The following is a 22,306-nucleotide window of genomic DNA, read 5'->3' as shown; positions in this document are numbered from 1 at the left end:
TTTAAATAATTGTTTAATGGCATCTTTTTATGAATGGAGGCCAGTATCATTGATATTAAGCTACTGATGTCTCAATGAAAATTATTTCCCCCCCAAATTTTAATCATTTATTAGGCTTCAAAAATTATAACAACTTTTAATTTAAGTGAACTTAAAACAAACCTTAAACCTTACATAAACCCATAATAAATGTCACACAAATGGGATTTTGAAAAGTAGGGGGGATGTCCCCCTTGTCCCCATAGGAAATTATGCCCGTGTGTGAAAGCCATACTGAATGTCTTGCTCTCTGCGTAACATAAGTGAATAAACTACTACAAAAACAATATTGTTTTCCTACTCTTGAACTAAATTACATTTTACGAAAAATGTAACAAGCATTACCATGGCAACCATAGTTATCCTACAGTTATTTATATACTACTAGAGAGCATACATGTCAACACTCCCGTTTTCCCGGGAGTCTCCCGTTTTTCACACCCATCTCCCGCCCCCCTCCTGTTTTGTTATTTTTCCCGTGAAACTCCCATAATTTGTATGGCCCAAACGTCATTATATGAATAATCACGTCAATATATTAATCCAAGGTTGTCCAGTTGCCAGATCTTGTATGAAACCCATGCTACTCGCGCAATCAACACATCATACAAATTTCAACCCATTCGTGAGCTCAACCTGGCAACCTGCAACCCAGTTGCGCGGTCGATTTCTGCGCAGGTAGTAGACGCGGGAAATTGAATAAGGGCCACTGGTAGAAATGGGTAAAGAACACTCTCATGGAGCGAATTATGTGCCATAATTAAACAAACAAATCCAGCATTTTGCTAACAAACTCGATCTACTTCGCAAAGGAAAACTCGACTCACAAACAAACTCGATCTGCTTTGCAAAGGAAAATTCGACTCGCAAGCAAACAGAAAGCAATGATGTGCAAGTACAAAGGTCAGTTTGAGTGAAAATGCAGTGGAGTAACAAATATGTATTGTGTTTTACAAATATAAATAAATGAGCCAAGATAATACTTAACAAATAAATACAAACCATCCTACAAATTGCATAACCTTTGAACAAATACCAAATCTAGTGCATACAAATGCATATCTGTCTGTTATGATTGTGTGACACTTGGCTTTTTATGAGATCTCTTGGCTTGATTTTCTCACAAATGGAGGCAGATTTTCTCACAAATGCAGTTGAGCAACTTACTCTTCTAAAACAGTAGATGGCGTTAAACTAGGGGATTAATTTAGCGCTAGTCTCTGGGAGAAGCACTGATTTGAAACCAAGCGGGAAGGAAGTCGACCGGAAGTTGAAGCCGGCCGCGTGCCACCATCTTGTAGCAGAACTTCACTTGCGTTAGCATTCCATTGACTCCCATTCATTTTGGCGTCACTTTGACAGCGAATAACTTTACATCTGAAGCGTTTGAAGACTCCATTTGTCCATTATTTATTTCTAAAGAAACACGACAATGTATAAAATGCTCCGTTACCTTGTAGCTTATGTTATGGCCCCGTAGAAGCAGTTTTTGTAAAAGTAGGCTAACGATTGCGTCATAACCACGCGACTCTCTTAGGGGTGCGCCGATCCGATATTCGGTATCGGTATTAGTCCGATACTGGCCAAAATCACTGGATCGGATATTGCATGAATCGCGGGAGTATAACCCGATCCGATACGATCACGTCCCTTAGTCCTAAATTGTCATACAAATGCTTAACAACACCTGAGAGACATGCCGTAAAGAGAGATGAGCAACACGCGTCACGCAGCGTTGCCAGATTTTCACATACAAATCCCGTCCAATTGCTTCTTAAAAATAGCCAATCGCGTTTCGGGGTGGGAGAGACCGCGGACTTGGCAACACTGGCATCACGTGAACGGTAGCTAGAGGTGAGTGAGGTAAGCCCTCTCAGCAATTAAGTTATCATGTCAGCTGTGTGGAGTTATTTAAAATAAGACGCGATACGTTCATAATTAATAAACTACAGAACAGCGCGAGCAGGAAGCGGCGCGCCTCACGCGGGCACGGCTTATGCTCCGAGAACGGATTACTGCACTAGTGATATAAAACGCATCTTCCCCATGAACAACACAAAGTAAATACACTCGCACGTAACACACACACACACAGGTCTGTTAACTTAAGCAATACTTTTAATAAGGTAATATTTTTCTGACTAACAAATTACTGACACAGTAAAGGGTAGATTTAAATAAATAAAAACGAAATTTAAATAAAGAAAAACGAAATTTAATTAAAGAAAAAAACGAATTTAAATAAAGAAAAACGAAATTAAGTTAAATTAAAAATGAGATTAATTTAGATTGATAATAAGGGGTAAAAAGCTTAATACATTTTGTTTCTATTGTTCTATTTTCCACAATGTCAAAGCAACGCAGCTTAACCCAAAATACAAGCTCGCAGGCATGCACTTCTGTCCTTACAAACTCCGCTGTTCTGCGCTCTAGCCAGAGAATACTACCGTTGCAGGAACACTTTAGTAGGCCAACTCAAGAAGCATCAAATAACGAGGTTGGGTTCCTTCAACTGTCCATCCTATTAAAAATGGCTAGGCCTTATAAGATAGTTGTAAAAAAGAGTTCTCGGAGCATATAAGCCCTGCCCGCGTGAGGCGCGCCGCTTCCCACTCGCGCTGTTCTGTAGTTTATTCAAAGTTTATTCATTCTGAACGTGTCTCGTCTCGTGTGTCTATCTATATTTCGTCAGATTTTATAGTGTTGAACATATTCAAGCGCGAATGAGAACCATTTCGAGGGGGATGCCAGGTGTAAAAAAACATTCGAATGTCAAATTCTCAAATCGAATACCAACCCACCGAACGAATATTCGAATAGTCGGGTACAGCCCTATGACTACATAAGAGTTTTGTGTTACATCCAGTTTTTGGCACTGGAATTATAATTTTTGTTTTATTTGCACAGTTGCACTTTAAATTTCATTAATTGAATGGTGCTGAATAATTAAAAATGCTGCTACAAGTTCTGTTTAAAAATTGTTTTAATAAAAATTAAGCAGCAGTATTGCACAACTGAGTCATGTTGTGGGCTACTTATATAGAACATTTATTGCACTGTTTGAGCATGATGCTTTTTAGATGGCTAGGTTAAGCAGTGCATCCTCCTGACAAATGTGTTATTAACAGCTTAATTAAGAAAAAAATATATGGTATTGTATCGGTATCGACAGATACTCAATTGTGTGTTATCGGTATCGGACATGAAAAAGTGGTATCGAGCCACCCCTAGACTCTCTGTCGCACAGTAGAGAGATTACTGTATGGACGGGAGGAGAAGCTCGCGGGCAGTCGGGGAGATGTGGAGGCAAAATGACAAAATAATTAATCAGAATACCTAGCAAAAGTTTCTCCTGCTCCAAGCTCATGGACAGCTCCTACTCACACTCTCCGTCTCTGCAAGTTTCGGAAGGGAATGATTTGATTTCTCATGCCACAGCCACTAGAAGACAGACGGGTTGCTCACGTCACATCTACGTCGTCAAGCTCTGTTTGAGTCGGTTTGAGTCTGCGCGTCAGGAACGGAAGTCCTAAAAAATCGCTTCACTTGTCTCAATTGAGTTCCAATGAGATGGCTCTGTCCACTTCTTATACTGTCTATGTTTGAAACTTGTCTTTGCCTACAGCTGAGAAAAATGTGTTTGTCTTATTTGATCTATAATGAATCTTTTTGAGGTTTTCTTTTGCAAAATGTTTATTGCATATCTAGACAGAAATCCACATTAGCACTTAGTAGCACTTCACTCTCTAGGAGAGGGGAATGTTTAAGCTGAAAGCTCTACCATCATATGTTGCTTTTTGTAAAAAAATGTCTACATCGGACGCATGCGAAATTAACAGTTAAGCTGACTGAATTCCAACTAAAGCCGCGTTTCCACCGCAGGAACTTTCCCCAGGAACTAGGAACTTTGGGCTGGTAGCCTACTCGATGTGTTTACACCGCAGGAACCAGGGTCTAAATGAAGTTCCGGGTAAATATTTCCCCCTCCGATAGTCCCTGCTCATGAGGTAGTACTTTTTCAAAGTTCAGGAACTCTCAGGGGTGGGACTTGTGCGCTGCACAAGCTGATTGGTTGTGTTCACGCCGTATTTTGGTTGGATGACTCCACGCAGCATTTATTTATTTTTAACCTCCCTTTTTACAAAATCTATTGTGGTTCGTGTCGTGGCTTCATGCAGTAAGAGTTGTCTGTCTGCAAATATGGAATTTAATCAAAAAAACTGGTGGACTGGCGACGAGTTTCAGGCTTTATTAAGGGTATTTGTGGAAGAGGAAACTTTCTGCGCGTTCGTCCCAGCCATCTCACGGTCAATGTCCGCAATAGCTGATAACATACAAATGTTATATCTAACGTTAGCATTACGAGCTTACTGAACACGCTTTATCAGTGCTCGTCTCTTTTCTGCCACAGCTTTTATTATTAAGTCATTATGTTTACACATTGTCATCTATTGCAAGGCACTCCAAACCATGTTACAAATTTACTGTAACAGGATTGAAATAGTGCTTTGAGGTTAGTAACAAACAACTATTTACAAGACTATTCACTATTTATGATTGATAGACGGGGTTCAGGCTTTTTTTTAAGCGTATTTGCGAAAGAGGACATTTTTGCGTGTTCGTCCCAGGCATCTCACAATAACTGATAACATACGTTGTCTAATTTTATACGCATACGAGCTTTCTGAACACGCTTTAGTATCAGTGCTCGTCTATTTTGTTTTGTTAATTACCTCGTTAGTAAACCAATACATAACTGCAGCACAGTTTGAATCTCCTCCATACTTATTATAAATGTGGCGCTCAAAACTGATTACTGTCCGTCGCAGACTGGGAGGAGCAGTTGCGCGCAGTTTACCTTCCCGGTACTTTAGACCGCGGTGTAAACGCAGAAAGCAACCGGTCTGGGGCAAAAAAAGTTCCTGGGACAAATTATTCCGGGTAATTTCGGTGGAAACGCGGCTTAAGTAAATAAATAAGTGGTACCCTCCTTTCAGTTAAATGAAATGTTCTCAGCTTTCTCTACCATGAACAGGATTATAATCGGTTTCCCTCAATACCCTCATACTCAAGGATTCCCCTTCCGTCGGGACAAATGCTTAATGGACTAATACAGTGATATAAAAGACCAAACTCGCAACTTATTGTAGGCTGTAGGGTACAGGCAAGCAGATGGACTAAGAATATGAACTTGACGCGCAAAGTTTCATGCAGAGCGTTTCGTGAGATACTGGTACAAAATAAACACTTGATCAATTAATACTAACACTTTATTTTCTCTTCTCTCTCTCTCTCTCTCTCTCTCTCTCTCTCTCTCTGTGTATATATATATATATATATATATATATATAGTATAGTAGCCTATATAGTATAGTAAGCTATGCCTACGTGTATTGCATTAGTTTAAACTGGGAAGGGTCATAGCACTTGCATATTGTTGTCCTCCTATTGTTAGTTGAACTGTAAATCGCTTTGGATAAAAGCGTCTGCTAAATGACTAAATGTAGCCTAATAAATGTAAAATTGGCTTGACATTGGACATTCGCACATTTAGGGACCGTCTCCAAAGTTGCATACAACATTATACACGTTTCTAACTTCAATAGCAAACTTTAATTTATTTGAATCAAAAATCCAAAGGGTGCACATTATGCCTGACACTACATGAACACTTTACAGTTGGTTTTATGACTGTAAGTCGTTCTATTCAAATGCTATCGAAGTTAGAAACGTGTATACCAAAGTCGCATACACTTTAGAGACGGTCCCTAAATGTGCGAATGTCCAACGTCAAGCCAACTTTATGCCAGTCTATCACTGGGAAACGCTCAGCATTAAGCTTTGCGCGTTATTCTGAGTCCATCTGGAGCTGCACTTGCGTTTGGTTTTTAATCACTGTATTAGTTATATTAGCTACGTTAAGCGTTTTGTATGTCCAGCAGGGGAATCCTGAAGTATTGGGGGAAACCCTAATAGCCTGCATGCAGCACATTGCCACAATATAAAGTTAAGGCAACTTAAAAACCAAGAGAAATATATGTCAACCTCAAAAATGTAACATTGGATCTGTATATCCGTATCGGGGAATAACATTATAATCTCGTTCACGGTAGAGAAAGATGCATGTAGGCTACACAGGAAAAGTAACCGCAAAGACACTGAATTTAACATAAAACCGCCTTCATAATAATCACAAATACACTTACATTGCTGTAAATGAGTTTTATGAATGAATGGCTTGTTCTAACTGTTGCTGGTCTTCGTCAACGACACGCGCTTTTGCACCCCCTGCTGGTGAGGTCGACTAACAGCAGATGGAGAGTATGCTCGGCAATCTACTGCTTTTCCTGCAGTTCCTGGATGTCTATGTTGAATTTACTGTCGAATATGAACCACTGAATTTGTGGAAGCGAATTTGCAAAGCGAAATATAATGGACCGAAAAATGCCTGTTGAATATTATAGGTTGTATTTTTAAACAGTTAGAATATTTTGGAAGGGAAATATGAAAGGTGAATATGGATTATTGAATAAAAAAAAAATGAAAATGTGTTTGAAATGTTTTTAATTGAAATATTCACAGCTTAAAGGTGCATTGCGCAAGTCTCTGAGTTTTTGCAGAACTATGCCCCCTCTGGCGGCAAGCGAAACTGCAGCCAGAAGTGTGCACGCTCACGGACAAAAGTTTTCTTTTTTTTTATCTTACGTGGAGTTTGCGTTGGTGTTTGAAATGAACTACAAGCCGGTCTCTTAGAATCCATCTTCTACGGAGAATGGCGGCGAATACACAAACCTGCCAGACAGCCAGGTGAGCGTGCCGTGAACGCGCATGACGTCACGCCCAGTCTAAAATTCCGGCCCGAATCCCTCTTATTTATTTTACTTTACAGGATTATAGAGACAATCTCAGTGATCAGAGAAGGGCTCATTCAGCCCATCAGGCAATTGTTTAAGCATGTATGGGTTAGAAAACGGGTATTTTTAACATGAAAAAGTTGCTTAATGCACCTTTAAATATTCAACCATTTTGAATTTCAGCCCATAAAAATGCAAGCCTTAAAAATACAATGCATTAAAATGCAAGCATGGTTAATGTAATGCCTATTTTTTTCAAGTAGTGCAATTCAACAGGCTTTTTATTTCAAAAACATTTGACATTATTTTTCTTCCATACCTTGCACGCAGCGCGATTTTATTCACGCTGCTAGGCAGCCTGGATACCATGACCAGATTTTCCCCTCAAAAAGGGAACCAATCACAGAACGGGGGAGGGAGCAGCAAGACGATGACGACGTCTATGCGACACACCGAAGCAGTTTGTTTATATCTATGGATCCAACATGGCATCAGACGCGAAGTTACCTTTCGATGCAGCCTTAGATAGTGTTCTAAGTAGTTTAGAACGCAAGTTTATTTCGTCTTCTTCCTCGTCGAATTTCTGTCGCTCTACATACGTCATCTGGTATAATTGAAACGATTGGCTATGAGGTACGTACAGGCGCATTTGATAGACATTCGTAGCGCCCAATAAACGGCTCTGGGCATTCGTAAACCACGCCTCAAATACGAGAAAATGAACATGTGGTTCCCAGACCACGTCTCAATGAGAACTAGAGGTGTGACGTTAGCCAGGCTAGTCTTTATGTTGTTTATACATTAATTTGGAGATTAACTGTGAAATTATTACATTATAAAATATATTAAAAACATTAGGTTTTTTAATGGTGATTCATCGTGATTAATCACAGAAAAAAATGTGTGATTAATCTAGTTCATTTTTGCAATCGATAAAAAGAAGTCTTAATAAGTCTTATTCATGTTTTTTTTTTCTTTTTATTGAATATTATGTATTTATTTATGTTAATATCTGCCTCTGCCATAGCCTGCCTCTGCCATCCATCACCCCCCATAATCCCCCCAACCCATCAAATTAAATAGAACAAAGATGAAACAGATTAAATTAAACCAATTAAATAAACAGCTTTAAGATTTTCAGATAGGTCTCACAGTATTCACGTACAGATATTGAATAATCAAATGTAAAATAACAGTATTTTGTTCCGGGATGATTTTTTTGGGTATAGCCTAAATATAATGTATTCTGAAGTAGGGCTGAACGATTAATCGCAATAAAACCGCACGCGATTTGGCAAAGGCTGCGATTATTTTATGCGCAGCTTGTCAGTGGAGTGTGGCTGATTGGTAGTAAATACTGCCCCATTTGAACGCCAGAGGGTGCTCTCATGCAAACACGATAAATATTAGGGGTGTAAATCGGAGCCTACATGACGATTTGATACGATACCGATTTCTTAAGCCAACGATTCGATTATTTTCGATACTTCAGAATTCCCCGCGATTCGATTCGATTCGATACGATTCAATACTAGATTTTTACATGATATCTATTAAGTTTCAAATAAATCAACAAAAAGAATATATGATTTGCCTTTTATTGAGAATACAGAATACAATTGCATGTCACAAAGAAATAGTTTTTCCGCCTCCACGAATGAATGTTGTTCATTATGTCGCCTTGTTGGGGTAAATTGTAGTTTTCCTTGCTTTACCCCGGTCTTAAAGTAAAAAAGATGACTGTGAAAAATAGTCGAATTAAATTAAATACATTTATAGTGAGATTACTACAATTTATTTAATTAAACGCATTTATGGTGAAATTACTACATTTTCATGTCAATCTGTGTTCATTTTGACCTCGAAACATGCGCCGTCACTTTAATTCAGCGCGTGCAGCACAGCAGAAATAGACTCGGTGCGGAAACGATCTCTGCACTGCTGTAATACGCACCGCAACTGGAACGGGTAAACGGACCGCAACCGCGTGCAGTGTGAAAGCTCTGACCTGTTAACATGGGTACGGAAAAAAATACGCACCGCATACGCACTGCAAACGGAGTATGTGTGAAACGGGCGCAATCAGACAAATGGCAACATCTCTTACCACTGCTCCATCTGTTTTCCTGAAGCCAAAATACTTCCACACCCATGACTTGACGCCGACTGGAGTCTGTAACATTTCACTGTCATTGCCAGCTCGCTCTGAGGGATCCATCGCTCTTGAAAGTCAGACTCAACAATGTGTGTGAACATAGATAGACTGTGAAACGTAAGTAACGCCTGTGAAGTGGTGTGAAGTAGAAGACAATAATGAGGTTAGCGCCACCCGCAGCTTAGTAGGTTGTATGCATATGTCGGAGCAGATGCTGAAAATAGACAGGCGGCAAAATAAACACATGAATCGATACTCTTGCGGACGCATCGATGCATCGAATCGTCGGTTGTATAATCGATGCATCGATACGAATCGATTAATATTTACACCCCTAATAAATATGCCCCGCCGCAGAAGTACAATAATGCGCATCATTCCTGGAAATCCTTATCGCTGTAGCTGAATAAACAGAAGATTGAAACGCTTTGATTAAACATGACTTAAAAATACACAACTGCCTTATTCTGTGTAAGAAGGCACATCATCTCACAGAAGGATGCTCAACTGTCGTTATGAAGTGAGTTTGGAGTAAATGTATTAAATGTTGTCTGTTGTTGGACAAGAGGTTCACAAATGCTTCTCATGTTTTGGAAAGATGTTTGACGCGTGTTGTTTTTTCAAATGCACGTTATAAGTGACTCAAACTCACAGTGCTTTCAGATGGAGCAGCGTTTACATAGCCATACATCAATGACAAGCTGCGCATCAAAAAATAATTGCAGCTTTTGCGATTTTAAAATCGCGATAAGCCATCTCGATTTAAGTGCGATTACATGGAAAGTGCGATTAATCGTTCAGCCCTATTCTGAAGCAATATTCTCATCAGTGTTCTATCAGCTACATCTGCATATTTTTTTAGATTTAACCCAGGGCGTTATTTACCTTTATAAAGGCACTGATTTAAATTTTTACCTTATTAAATGTATGCATCATCTTTCATGTCAAACGGGGCTGTTACCAATCAAATGAAATAATTCAATAATACTTTTAAACTTGAAACTAAACCGCCAGGAGGTGGCAGCAAGTGGCCGTCTTAATCATAGATATCATATAATAAAGGCTAGATGTCTCGTCCGCGCTGCTGGCCAATGGAGGTCGACGTCCGCACACGGCGGCCATCTTGCCACAGGGAGCTCGCTCACTTGTAACATTGTGTTTTAATAGTGCATGTACTTTTAAATAACCATAACTTGCAAAATTTTCTACAGATTTTCAAACGGTTTGACACTGCATACATATGAATAATTAAAAAAATCTGCAATTTTTACATGTTCCAGCGTTCAGAATTATAGCCACGTTAATAACGTTTGTAAGAAACCAAACCGTTTGTAAATCCGTCAAGATTTCAGCGAGATAAGAGGATTTGTGTTCGTGCTGATCACTCACATTACTTCAGATACCACAGAGCTCGCCAGAAAGCTTTCCTGTGAGAAGATCGCCGCCGGTGATGCCGTTCGAGACTCCGCCTTAAGACATCTAGCCTTATATGGATATATATGGTCTTAATAACTGAGTCATTCGTTCAAAACGCTGAATCATAATCATTCAGTAACAAAACACTGCGCTAATTTTTATTTTCCTTTGGAACTATTTTCGTCGGTGAAATATAACTAAAACAGTCAATAATGTGTCTAAAATGTAAGTAACTTAATATATAGAATAGAATAGAATAGAATGAGGCATTTATATAGCGCTTTCCTATGTACTACTGTACACCCAAAGCGCTTTACAATCATATCAGGGGATCTCTCCTCAACCACCACCAGTGTGCAGTATCCACTTGGATGATGCGACGGCAGCCACAGTACAACGGCGCCAGTGCGCTCACCACACACCAGCTATAGGTGGAGAGAGGAGAGGGAGTGATAGAGCCAATTCAATGTAAGGGGATTATTAGGAGGCCATGATTGGTAAGGGCCAACGGGTGGAATGTGGCCAGGACACCAGGGTTACACCCCTACTCTTTACGAGAAATGCCATGGGATTTTTAATGACCACAGAGAGTCAGGACCTCGGTTTTACGTCTCATCCGAAGGACGGTGCTCTTTGACAGAATAGTGTCCCCATCACTACACTGGGGCGTTAGGACCCACACAGACCACAGGGTGAGCACCCCCTGCTGGCCTCACTAACACCTCTTCCAGCAGCAACCTGGTTTTCTCAGGAGGTCTCCCATCCAGGTACTAACCAGACTCAGCCCTGCTTAGCTTCAGTGGGAAACCAGTCTTGGGTTACAGGGTGATATGGCTGCTGGCAATATAGGCTACTTGTTTATGATAATAAACATTTATGATAATTAAATAGGCTACTTCGTGATAATATTCAGTAGCTCTTGGTCGTGTTATGTAACTAGCCTACATCATACGTTATCATTTAAAAAAAAAAGTTTTTACTCAACATTTAGAATTTTTACCTCAGTTTGTTTCTTCTGTTTCTCACTTAGTGGCGAAACAATGTAATCGATAAATGCGTTATTTTAAGCACCAAGTTTCTATCAAAAGCTGTGTTCACAGTACATCAGTGTTCATATTTGAACTTTAAACTTTTATCCAAGTACTTCTATGATAATTTTAACTATTGCATCACAGAAATAATGATACTATGAGGTTGAAAAGACTGATTGTGAAGCTGTTTCATGACAACTCTCTCCGGGTCAGCGGCAGCGCCAACACAGCTATGAATGTTGCGATATGATTTTGTCAAAGTTTAGGCCTAATAGACAGACGAATTGAAAGATCGCGTTGGTGTTTGAATCGAGATCACAGTCTTTTAAAGCAGCACTCAGTAGCTTCGGGATTTCTTCGCTGTATTCTCGCTTTTTGCTCACAGGTTTCTCTCTAGAGCTCCCCCCACAGCTTCGGAATAGATATTTGACAACACTGTTGTAAAAACTCGTTGGTGATTCTCAGACACCAGAGGCTATCAACGACATCAAAGCAGATGGGACATTCTTTAAAGGAGAACTCCGGTTAATTTTTAAGTTAATCTTGATCGTTTTACCTTTGTGAGTACTGTCTATAGAAAAAAAACCGAACCGGATTGGTGCTTGCAACGCGGAGCTGTTACAGTTAATGCCCAGAGCTCCCATTCAGCTAAAACGGCAGTTATGGGGGCTTAAACCTAAAGAGTGTCTTTGTGCCTCTTAACAGACACAAAATGCAATTAAAATGTCTGTCCAACATGAACAGGGCCCTTACATGACAACAAGATGCGTTTAGCAACTTAGCCATTGTTTAAACTCACCTAAATAGTGTTTTAGACAGCTAGCTGTAGTCTCGCGCTGAAGTCCCGTGGGAACTCAGTTGTAGCCGGAAAAAGGTAAATAGTACGTGCGCGTGATTTTGTTTTTTCCCAAACCACTTCAGCGGAAATCCCGCCCTACAGCTGATTCTAAGGTTTTCATTGGTCATGTCAATTACAGATTGTCTACACCAAACACTGATCCCTAAACCTACCCGTCACTGTAACCTAAACCAATGAAATCAGCTGCAGGGCGGGATTTCTGCTGAAGTGGTTTGGGGGAAAAAAAAATCGCGCACATAGTGCAGGTGGGAGGAGCGTCGTGTTCCGGCTACAACTGAGTTCCCACGGGACTTCAGCGCGAGACTACAGCTAGCCGTCTAAAACACTATTTAGGTGAGTTTAAACAATGGCTAAGTTGCTAAACGCATCTTGTTGTCATGTAAGGGCCCTGTTCATGTTGGACAGTCATTTTAATTGCATTTTGTGTCTGTTAAGAGGCACAAAGACACTCTTTAGGTTTATGCCCCCATTACTGCCGTTTTAGCTGAATGGGAGCTCTGGGCATTAACTGTAACAGCTCCGCGTTGCAAGCACCAATCCGGTTCGTTTTTTTTTCTATAGACAGTACTCACAAAGGTAAAACGATCAAGATTAACTTAAAAATTCACCGGAGTTCTCCTTTAAAACGTCTTCTTCATTCGGGTTCGGACAGCGTGAGGGAGCGCAATAATGACAGCATTTTAGCAGATTTCTTTTGGCCGTAAAGCAATTGTTTACATCGCGAGACCTGATATCACGCGAGACTTCCTGACGCAGCGGCCGGCGGCCCGCCGGCTCAAAGTTGCAAGTGCGTATTTTCCGCTCACGGGCACCAGGGGGGTGTGAAACGACCACCATTCAACCCGAAATAAGTAATATAACCATTCCAATGACTCCGAAGCTGTTCAGTTAAGGTAAAAAAAGTTACTTGGTTCACCTTTAAAGATGAATCATGCAGCTCTATTGTCTTATCTCTCTCTCAGCATATGAGTAGCGCGAGGGCTTTTCAGTGCTTTCAGTCTCACATTTCTTCCACGCGTTCACTTGGGATATTACGTCACTCAACACTCATAGATAACGACAACTTTTCATCTTCTGTTGGAACGAAAGTGGCTAACTTCTGTCAATCTCATCTACAAGCAAGGACAAAAATAAAGCAATTGAATTTGAATTAATATCGATTCTGGAATAAAAAAATCGATTTTAGAATTGTAAAAAACAAAAGCTAGGTGAATCGATTTTTTCTCCCAGCCCTACTGAATATTACACAACATAACCTGTTCAGTTTTGCAAACTGTACTCACAGATTTGTGGCCTATCCCTTATTTTAGAAATCTGTTTTTCTGTATATTGATTTATTGTGTATTGTTAAAGGGATACTCCACCGTTTTTTCATATTAATCTATGTTATTCCCTTAACTAAGACAAGTTGATACATACCTCTCTCATCTCAGTGCGTGCACTTAATCGCTCTGGCACACGTTGACACTTTGATAGCACTTAGCTTAGCCCAGTATATTCAATGGTATCTAACAGCAATGAATTTAGAAGTGACCAAACACATCAACGTTTTCCCTATTTAAAAACAGTTACACGAGTAGTTATACGACCAAGAAGGGTGACACAAAATAAAACGTGGCGCTTTTCTAAGCGGGTTAAAAAGGATAACTATAATGTAGGGCTGTGTATTGGCAAGAATCTGGCGATACGATACGTATCACGATACATGGGTCACGATTCAATATATTGCAATATATTTCGATACTGTGCATAAGGCGATATATTGGGATTTTTTTAAAGTAGGACTATAATTTTAGAAAAAGTAATATTTAAAAAAAGACATGATGTGCATAAAAGTCAAAGAAGTTTACTTTAGGTAAACAATTCAGTTGCCTACACAGAAAATCAAACTGCCAGTTTGGGATTGTGGTTCACAGGTTCTTAGTGAGCAAATTTTTATATGCTCAAGTAGGCCATAATAAAAGAAAATACATAGCCCCTGTCACAATACAAAACAACAACGTGAACTGGACGAAAATTAATAAAAGTGGATGAATGTGAACAAAACGAATGTGTCAAATATTGAAGTCAAGTTTTATGTGATAAAAGATTTTAAAAGAACTGGACGCGCGAATGAGGTGAGCCGCGCTAAAACGCCTCATTCGCGCCGCAGGGCCTCCAGACGTGCGTAAACGCGTCTTTGCATTGACTTAACATTGAAATCACTTGCGCCAGACGCTCTATGCGCGTTTGGTGTGAACGATGCACGCGATTACATTTAGAAATAGACAAGCTTTGTTTCCAAATGCACCAAGCTAAGATATCCTTTCAATTGTATAAACTTTTATAAAACCAGCCAATATAATCACAATAAACATCCAAAATGAAATATTGAACATATATATATAACAACTGCACAACGTCTAATTTGTAAACAAAATGATTTACGCACTAAATCCAGCATAAACTCCAGCACAGTTTATATAGGCCTATGTTTAAACTCTCAAGACAGACCTCACATGCCGAATCAATTGGCTGCCGACCGCGTTTTTCGCTTGATATTTGCATAAAGTCGAGAACTGCCCAACTTTTTGACTCTCTCGAGTCTCGGTCGCTCTCAACGCTTTCTCCAGTCCGCTGTCAATCCCAAAATGTCCAGTGGACACGCACCGTTCGGCGAGCCTGGCGAGGACACTAGTGGTGCGTCTCAGCATAGCCATCTAGTGGTAGGGATTTAAACAACATAAACGTGAACCACTGTCTTACCATGAATATTTTTGGACGTAAAAAAAAATAAAAATCGATATTGCATTTTTGAAAATCGATACAGTATTGCAAAATAAAATATCGCGATACTCAAGTGTATCGATTTTTTCTTACACCCCTACTATAATGTATGGCGGAATAGCACTTTTGAGAATACTTCGACTCGGCGCAGTAAAAAGTCATGCCTGATCCTCTTCCTCTCACTTCTGTCAATAGTGGGAAAAGGATCAGGCGTGACTTTTTAATGAGCGATTAAGTGCACGCACTGAGATGAGAGAGGTATGTATCAACTCGTCTTAGTTAAGGGAATAACATAGTTTAATATGAAAAAACGATGGAGTATCCCTTTAAGATGAATACAGCTGTCTTAACTGAATTTTTCTATGATTTGGTGATGGGGTGTGTAATGTATAGATGACATGAAACCGCATGTGGTTGAACTGAAACCACACCCCTCCAGGTCTCCCGTATTTTGGTACCCAAATGTTGACCGGTATGCTATGAAGCCATAATAAATTATCGGATTTATTTTTATTTTTTTTTAAAGTGGATGGTGCTCGGTAGCAAGTTACCACATTTATATTTTTGTACAATGTTGCATTGTGGTATGGTTACCATGGTAACTTTAAGGGATATGGCATTCTTCAGAAATCAAAACTTCATTATCACTGCTACTGTCCAATGTCTAGCCCATGTTATCTGACACAAGGACAAAGTTAGAGTGCAGAAATGATAACTGCTGCCCAAGAGAAATATGGATAATTTAGAATTATATGTTAGGTAAATCTGATTTTATATATCATGCAAATCTCTTTATTTGATATACATGCAGTCATTTGAACAGACATTGCATTAGGACTTTCCTAAAAAGAAATTTTCGAAAACTGAAATCTGATCTTATCATCTGCACTTAAAAAAAAAAAAAATTTAGTCATGATGTATTAACACATTTAAATTAAAAATGTGCAACGAACAATGATTTTGTATCAGCATAATTACCTTCACTGGTTTTTCTTCATGATTAAGCTGTATTTTCTGCTCCTTATCAAGACTGAGCAAAAAAAGGATGAGTGTCCCAATAGCTTGCTATACAATAGAGCTTCACATAAGCTGTCTGGGCTCATGCTCTTAGGGTAATGAGGGAAGGAAGGACTGATGAATAAAGACTCATCTTTGTATTCTGCTGTCTTTCAGTTGTTAGTCTCATGATGTCAAAAGCTATCAGGATATCTGATCAAAGCCTCTTTTTAAGGCATCATTGCACACCTATAAATATCAGCAATCGCCACAGCAGTGGTGCCATTTCGAATTCTTGTTCACCTGACAAGAATCGAAAAGTTCCCTTTGTACAATTGTAGACATAACATGCTTTCTCCCACATATTCTCTCAGCCTTGGAGCTCATAAAGAACTACAAGTGTGAGGTAACTCAGATTTTTTGTTACTTTCTTTGTTATTGTATCATCTTAGATTTGCGAATTCAGCAAATCTTGTGACAGACTACTTTGCTCCATTGTAACATCTTTTTAGATTGGTTCTAGCATGTTATTTAGATATAACTGTTGTTTTTCTCATCTCAAATCTCACGGTGAATGCAAATGCATTCTCTCTCACAAGCACGTGTACATGCGCTCAAACAGACACGTATACTCAAACTGATACATTACTTACGCTAGGTGAGGGTCCAGGGGAAGGAAGCTCCACCCTTTGTTGTTCACTTAGTTTGACTGTTGGCTCTTCCTGGAGATACAATACAAATCTCTCTGTGTGTGTAAAGCAAACTCAAAAAGAGCTGGTGTTTGCAGGGCTTGACCCTAATTCATGTACCAAAGAAAACTAAAGAAAGAATTTGGACAAATTTAACTTTGTGACATTAATGTTACAGCTGATATCAGCATAACAAACCCCATTTTGACAGCTACTGCATTTAGCCTTTGCAGGGCATAATAATATTTCAGTGGGTTCGGTTCCAGAAAGGAGTGTGAGACCCAATCACAAACAGAATGAACTTGACTTAACAGAAAACTTGATCACTCAGTTCATATTGTGAATGATTCATCCCTGCATATGTTTATGTTTTGTTTTAATTTTTTTAATGTGAGCTCAATCAAAATCTTTGACCATCAGGTAAAACAACAGACATCTCTCTGTTTACATATGCAGGACTTCACCAATCATTTAGTCCACTTAAACCCTGTCCCTTTCTTACTATGAAGCTCAAATTCATTTGCCTCCATCCAATCAACAACCGAAGGATAGAATTATGTCTCACCCTATGTTTTTCTTTTTCTTTTTCAATAATGTTTCACTCAGATGTATGTGAAACTGATACAGAAGTACAGAAGACAATAGCTGTCGCTACTTCAATAAAAGCATTGAAACAACAGTAAAAAAAAAAAAAACACTTATTTTTTGCTAATAATTTTTCTCTTTGTTAGAAGTAATATTTATATGTTTCATTAAATGTCAAGCTGTCTTTGCTATTATGGTTTTTTTTTTTCACAAAAAGAATGGACATTTGATGAATAATGTTTCCATATTACAAGGACTATCACAAGAACATTCTAGAATACATCACAGAAAACCAAAACATATAAGTTTACAAGGAATACAGTCAAAATATATGTTAAAGATCAATGAATGTATGATTTATTTTTAATTATAATTTTTGGAGCAGCTGAACATTGACCTTTGCTGGAAAATACCCCTCTTTATCCACATTGCAAGTCAAACATATTGCTAATAATTGAAATGCACTGAAACCTTTTTGGGAGTAAATGATCAGCTTTACTTATCTAGAACACAATTACTTGTGTTTGTAATGTGAATGGATAGTTTAGGAATTATGCAAAAGGATGGTAAGTGACGTTTTGGGGTTGTACCTCATGACTGAAAGTGTTACAGTCAGCAGTCACTACCCATAAATCTCCAATACCCATTGTTTGTCCAGAAAGACAACAAAACATTTCCTGTGAAGCTTATGATCTGGCTATCACAGTTAAACACAGATAGGAAGTGAGGTCGAGGGCACACAAGTGACAGCATGTGTGTGTGTGTGTGTGTGTGTGTCGTATACCCTATTCTATGGGGACAAAATGTCCCCACAATGATGGCCATATTCTAAATTCTTGTCTTTGTGGGGGAATTTTTTGGTCCCAATGAGGAAAACTGTTTTTATTAAATGTAAAAATGCTGAAAGTTTTGTGTGATGGGTAGGTGTAGGGTTCGTGGATAGAATGTAGAAATGTGGATAGAACATGAAACCCTAGGGGGGCACTAGGGGGCAGTGCGTCACCCAGAACCCTCTTTGGTTTGCTGTAGGGATCTCTTTCTGTTGGCCAATGCACATTGCGTCCCTAATCTAGCCCAAATATTTCGCTGTGCTGTATGTGTGTTTGTCTGGCTCCTCCGGACAACTGCTAAACTCAAGGACAATAGCAAGGTCAGAGATTGACCTCACTCTGTGTACCCACAGCATCCTGTGCCCACATCAGGATTTAACCCTTCACACCCCACATACACCACGACTCTTTTGAATTAATCAGACGACGTGTATGCACGGACAGCATGAGGATTGTGAGGTATGATATTTCAGTAGTGTCGTTGTGTTCAATGGTTGGTAGCGTAGGTGGTCGAATCAAGCGCTTTTTTGCATGTCATATTGTGGGAGGTAAACTGTCTGGCCATAACTGAATAGTTTAAAAGAGCAATGCATCACAATACAGTCTAGGGTTTACACAAGAGCTGTGTGAACATTCCAGCCACACACACACGCATACACACATACGCATACACACATGCCTCTAAAAACCGTTTTACACGCTGCCAGCAGGTGTGTTTTGTAGAAAAAGCCTTTGATGGCAACAAAATGGAGGGAGGAGAGAGGGGTTCTACACTTTTTATAAGACTTATTGTGAGGGCTGAAATACAAAACAGCCCCCCCCACCCCAACCCCACTCGACAGAGAAATAAAACAAACAGCCATTGGAATGATGAGTCATTACAGTGCTTGCTAGAAATTCCTCAAACATTCTATTCTTCTTTACCTTCTTCATCTTCAACATTGTTTTCTGTTGCTTCTTCTTTGTCGTCATCTTTTTCATTTACTCCACATTTTTCTACTTCCGCTTTGTCTTCTTGATCTTCTACTTCTTTTGTTTGCCTTTTGGTTTATCATCTTTTTGTTTACTGTCTTCTTTTGTTGCCTTTTTCTTTTCTTCTTTTTTTCATTTACTACTTCTCCACAAATTTCTGCAATTTATTCAGCCACTGTTCAAAATTAAATGGATAGTTTTTGAGGGATAGTTCACCCAAAAATGAAAATGTCACCCTCATGTTAGTCCAAACCTGTATGACTTTCTTTTATAGAGACAAAAGAAGATACTTTGAAGAATGTTGGTACAGTAAGTAAACAGTTTTGGTTACCATCGACCTCCATTGCATCGACGTGAAAAACACATTTCTCAAAATATCTTCCTTTGTTTCACAGAAGAAACAGTCATACAGGTTTGGAGTGAATAAAGGATCACTTTTTTGGGAGATCTTTTCTTTTAAGAGTGCAAAATATATTTTATTTAAATTTGGTTCATTAGCTTTATAATTTAAAATTAAAGTTTAATTTAAAAAAAAGTCTTGACTTGACTTGAATTGCTAGAATGTTTGTCATTCAAAATCTATTCGACTGCAATAATGTGCTATTTGCATACTTTTTTTAAAAACATCTGTTTGAATTTGTATTTTCTCTTGCATTTATTTAACTGTATAGCCACCTTGCAAAGACAGTGTTGAACTGTGTAGATTCTCAAACACAGCTCACTGAGAACAGTACACTTATAATGTGTGTCATCTAAGCCATCTTTGCAGTAAATCTCTCGGAAACATTATTGTTTCAACATGTCTTCACCAAAATTAACGGCATCAAATAATCCAGAAGCACCACACCAAAATTAATAGCATCAAACAATCCAAAAGCACCACACCTCACAACAGGGTGTGTATTTCTAGCATGCAATGATTTTGCTTGATTCTAGGATGACATTATATGTTATTGTAAAAGAAACAAAGGGCATTACAGTCACATCAGTTTGTAATCTTACAGGCACGCCACCTGTATCAAAATCATGAATCATTTATCCGAATACACATTTTATTGACCATGGCACAGACTCACTTCTCTCTCATACAAAAGTAATGCTAAATGCTAGACAGAGTTTGTCGTGACGATTTATGACCGCAAGCATCAAGTACGCAAAGTGAAACGCAGGAAATGTAGGCTTTAGGACCCAGAGTCACAGCTCAGCGGAGGCAGGGCAAGGCTGACTCACTAAATATGTCTGAGGAATGAGAGAGAGAGAGAAAGAAAGATAGATACAGAGAGAGAGAGAGAGAGGGAGGGAGAGAGAGAGAGAGAGAGAGAGAGAGAGAGGGAGAGGTAGAAGTGAAGAGAGGAGGGGAGAGAGAGGAGACCGGAGCAGAGGTGATCTTGCCCTCATTAGTGTCAGGACTACAGGATGATTATGGGTTGAGAAGGGAATGATGGAAGCAAACAAAGTTCTTCATTTCGTGCCATCCGGTAAGACCCACATGCACTATCACACACATGCACACATACACACATATGCACATGTTCCTGCGCCGTCACGACTGAGGATCTGAGGGTTCCCTGAAATTTGAGACTGTGTGTGCTAAACATGTGCAGTGGAGAGGATGCCTGTGTATTTGTGTGTTGTTGTAAGTTTTCTCTCTGTTGAATCCTGCAGGTCTGTTGATTGTTTTTCTCACACGCTGCCACCACTGCTGCTGTTGCTGCTGTTTTTTGGGGTGCGTTATGCTGGAATGCAGACAGGCTTTTTCGGGGCTGGTTTTCTGGAATGCGTCGTAAATGTTTTTACGCTGTTAATCTTAGTCGAGTAAACAGGAAAAAAGAAATATGATATCACGACTTTCAGATACCCGCACAGAAATTTCAGATGCACACGCGACGCACGTAAATATAAATGAGGGAGAGGGAGACATGGGAAAAGAGACTAATGCAAAACCAAGATCAAAATCAAGTACCTAGGGCAGCGCTAGGAACAAAACCTATATGCCTGATCAGGCGGTACAAGAGTGCGCGTGGAAACGAGCGGGTACATGTAGTTGGTATTCTTCTGGGAGAGTAGGTCTTATTTGTATGCAATGTTGCTGTTCAATTAATCTCATTGTGAGAAGTCAGTCTAATACCGCATGCAACACACATGCGCTGTCATACCGCACAAGTGCACCTTCATCGCTCTCTTTCTGTCCTTTCCCTTTGCTCAAAGCCTCTGTGTAAACACAGTAGGTAATAGAAGTGGGAAGACACTAAATCTTGTGCTCGTCTTCCCCCCAATACACACACACACACACACACACACACACACACACACACACACACACACACACACACACACACACACACACACACACATACATAATGAGACTGTGATTTGCATCCTTCGCCTGAGGGTTGAACTTCAAATCAGTTGATGTCTCAATTTTCTCTCCTTGTGTGATTACGTGTGTGTGTCTCTATGTGTGTGTGACACAAAGCATCAAGTGCGCATTTGATCAGGCTGTTGTAATTGACACTTACTTTGTGCCCGTCTCAGCTTGTGGATAATCGTTGTGGCACTCTGTCAATACCATATTTTCCACAGATTCTCAATGTCATTGGAGCAGGTCATGGGCCATCGCCACACTGTGACCATCTGAGAACTTTCTAAAATATGCGATTCATAATTTAATGTAGGTGAACATTCCCTGCAACAGGAATGAAGTTGCTTGATTGGATAAGTGGATGAATGGATGGATGAGAAAATAAAATTAATAATGAGGATAATGTAATAAACGATGTCCTCTGTCTTTTTACAACTGTCTTTCTCTCTAACGAGCATCGTGATTGCTCACCCACCTCTCATTACACACACATGAAAGCTGGACATTTTGTACCCAGATTCCTTTATTTACGATTTCCCCTATGCTTGGGTATTGAACGTACCATTTGCACTTGCAGATGGTGGGATATGAATAGATGTCATTTTCTGGAGGGCCAATCAACTTTGCGTGGCTGTGCATCTTCTAATTTATCTGTGCGTGTGCTTATACAGTTATTCGCCGGGTCCCAGAGAGGTTGGTAATGCGGTTAGGCAATCTCTGACTTTTCTATTCCCCATTTGTCTTCCACCCAC

At 39.5% G+C, this 22,306-nt stretch overlaps 1 protein-coding gene across 4 annotated transcripts in view; it reads left to right on the top strand.

Moving 5' to 3' along the window:
• Window positions 1–22,306, top strand: part of slc4a11 (solute carrier family 4 member 11) — an 82,164-nt gene that overhangs the window by 566 nt on the left and 59,292 nt on the right. Inside the window, exon 1 of one of the 4 annotated variants that reach the window (XM_082153623.1) lies at window positions 18,638–18,679. The exons of 1 other annotated variant lie outside the window; for it this stretch is intronic. In XM_082153623.1, the coding sequence (XP_082009749.1) occupies window positions 18,653–18,679 (27 nt within the window). In that variant the 5' untranslated portion in view covers window positions 18,638–18,652. Of the gene's footprint in view, window positions 1–18,637; window positions 18,680–20,513; window positions 20,671–22,306 lie in introns of those variants that run through there. 2 more of the 4 variants (XM_082153622.1, XM_082153624.1) reach the window with 2 other exon arrangements.

Source organism: Leuciscus leuciscus (assembly GCF_965113295.1).
Source record: "Leuciscus leuciscus genome assembly, chromosome: 22".
NCBI lineage: Eukaryota > Metazoa > Chordata > Actinopteri > Cypriniformes > Leuciscidae > Leuciscus > Leuciscus leuciscus.
This window is presented reverse-complemented; position numbering and strand designations above follow the sequence as displayed.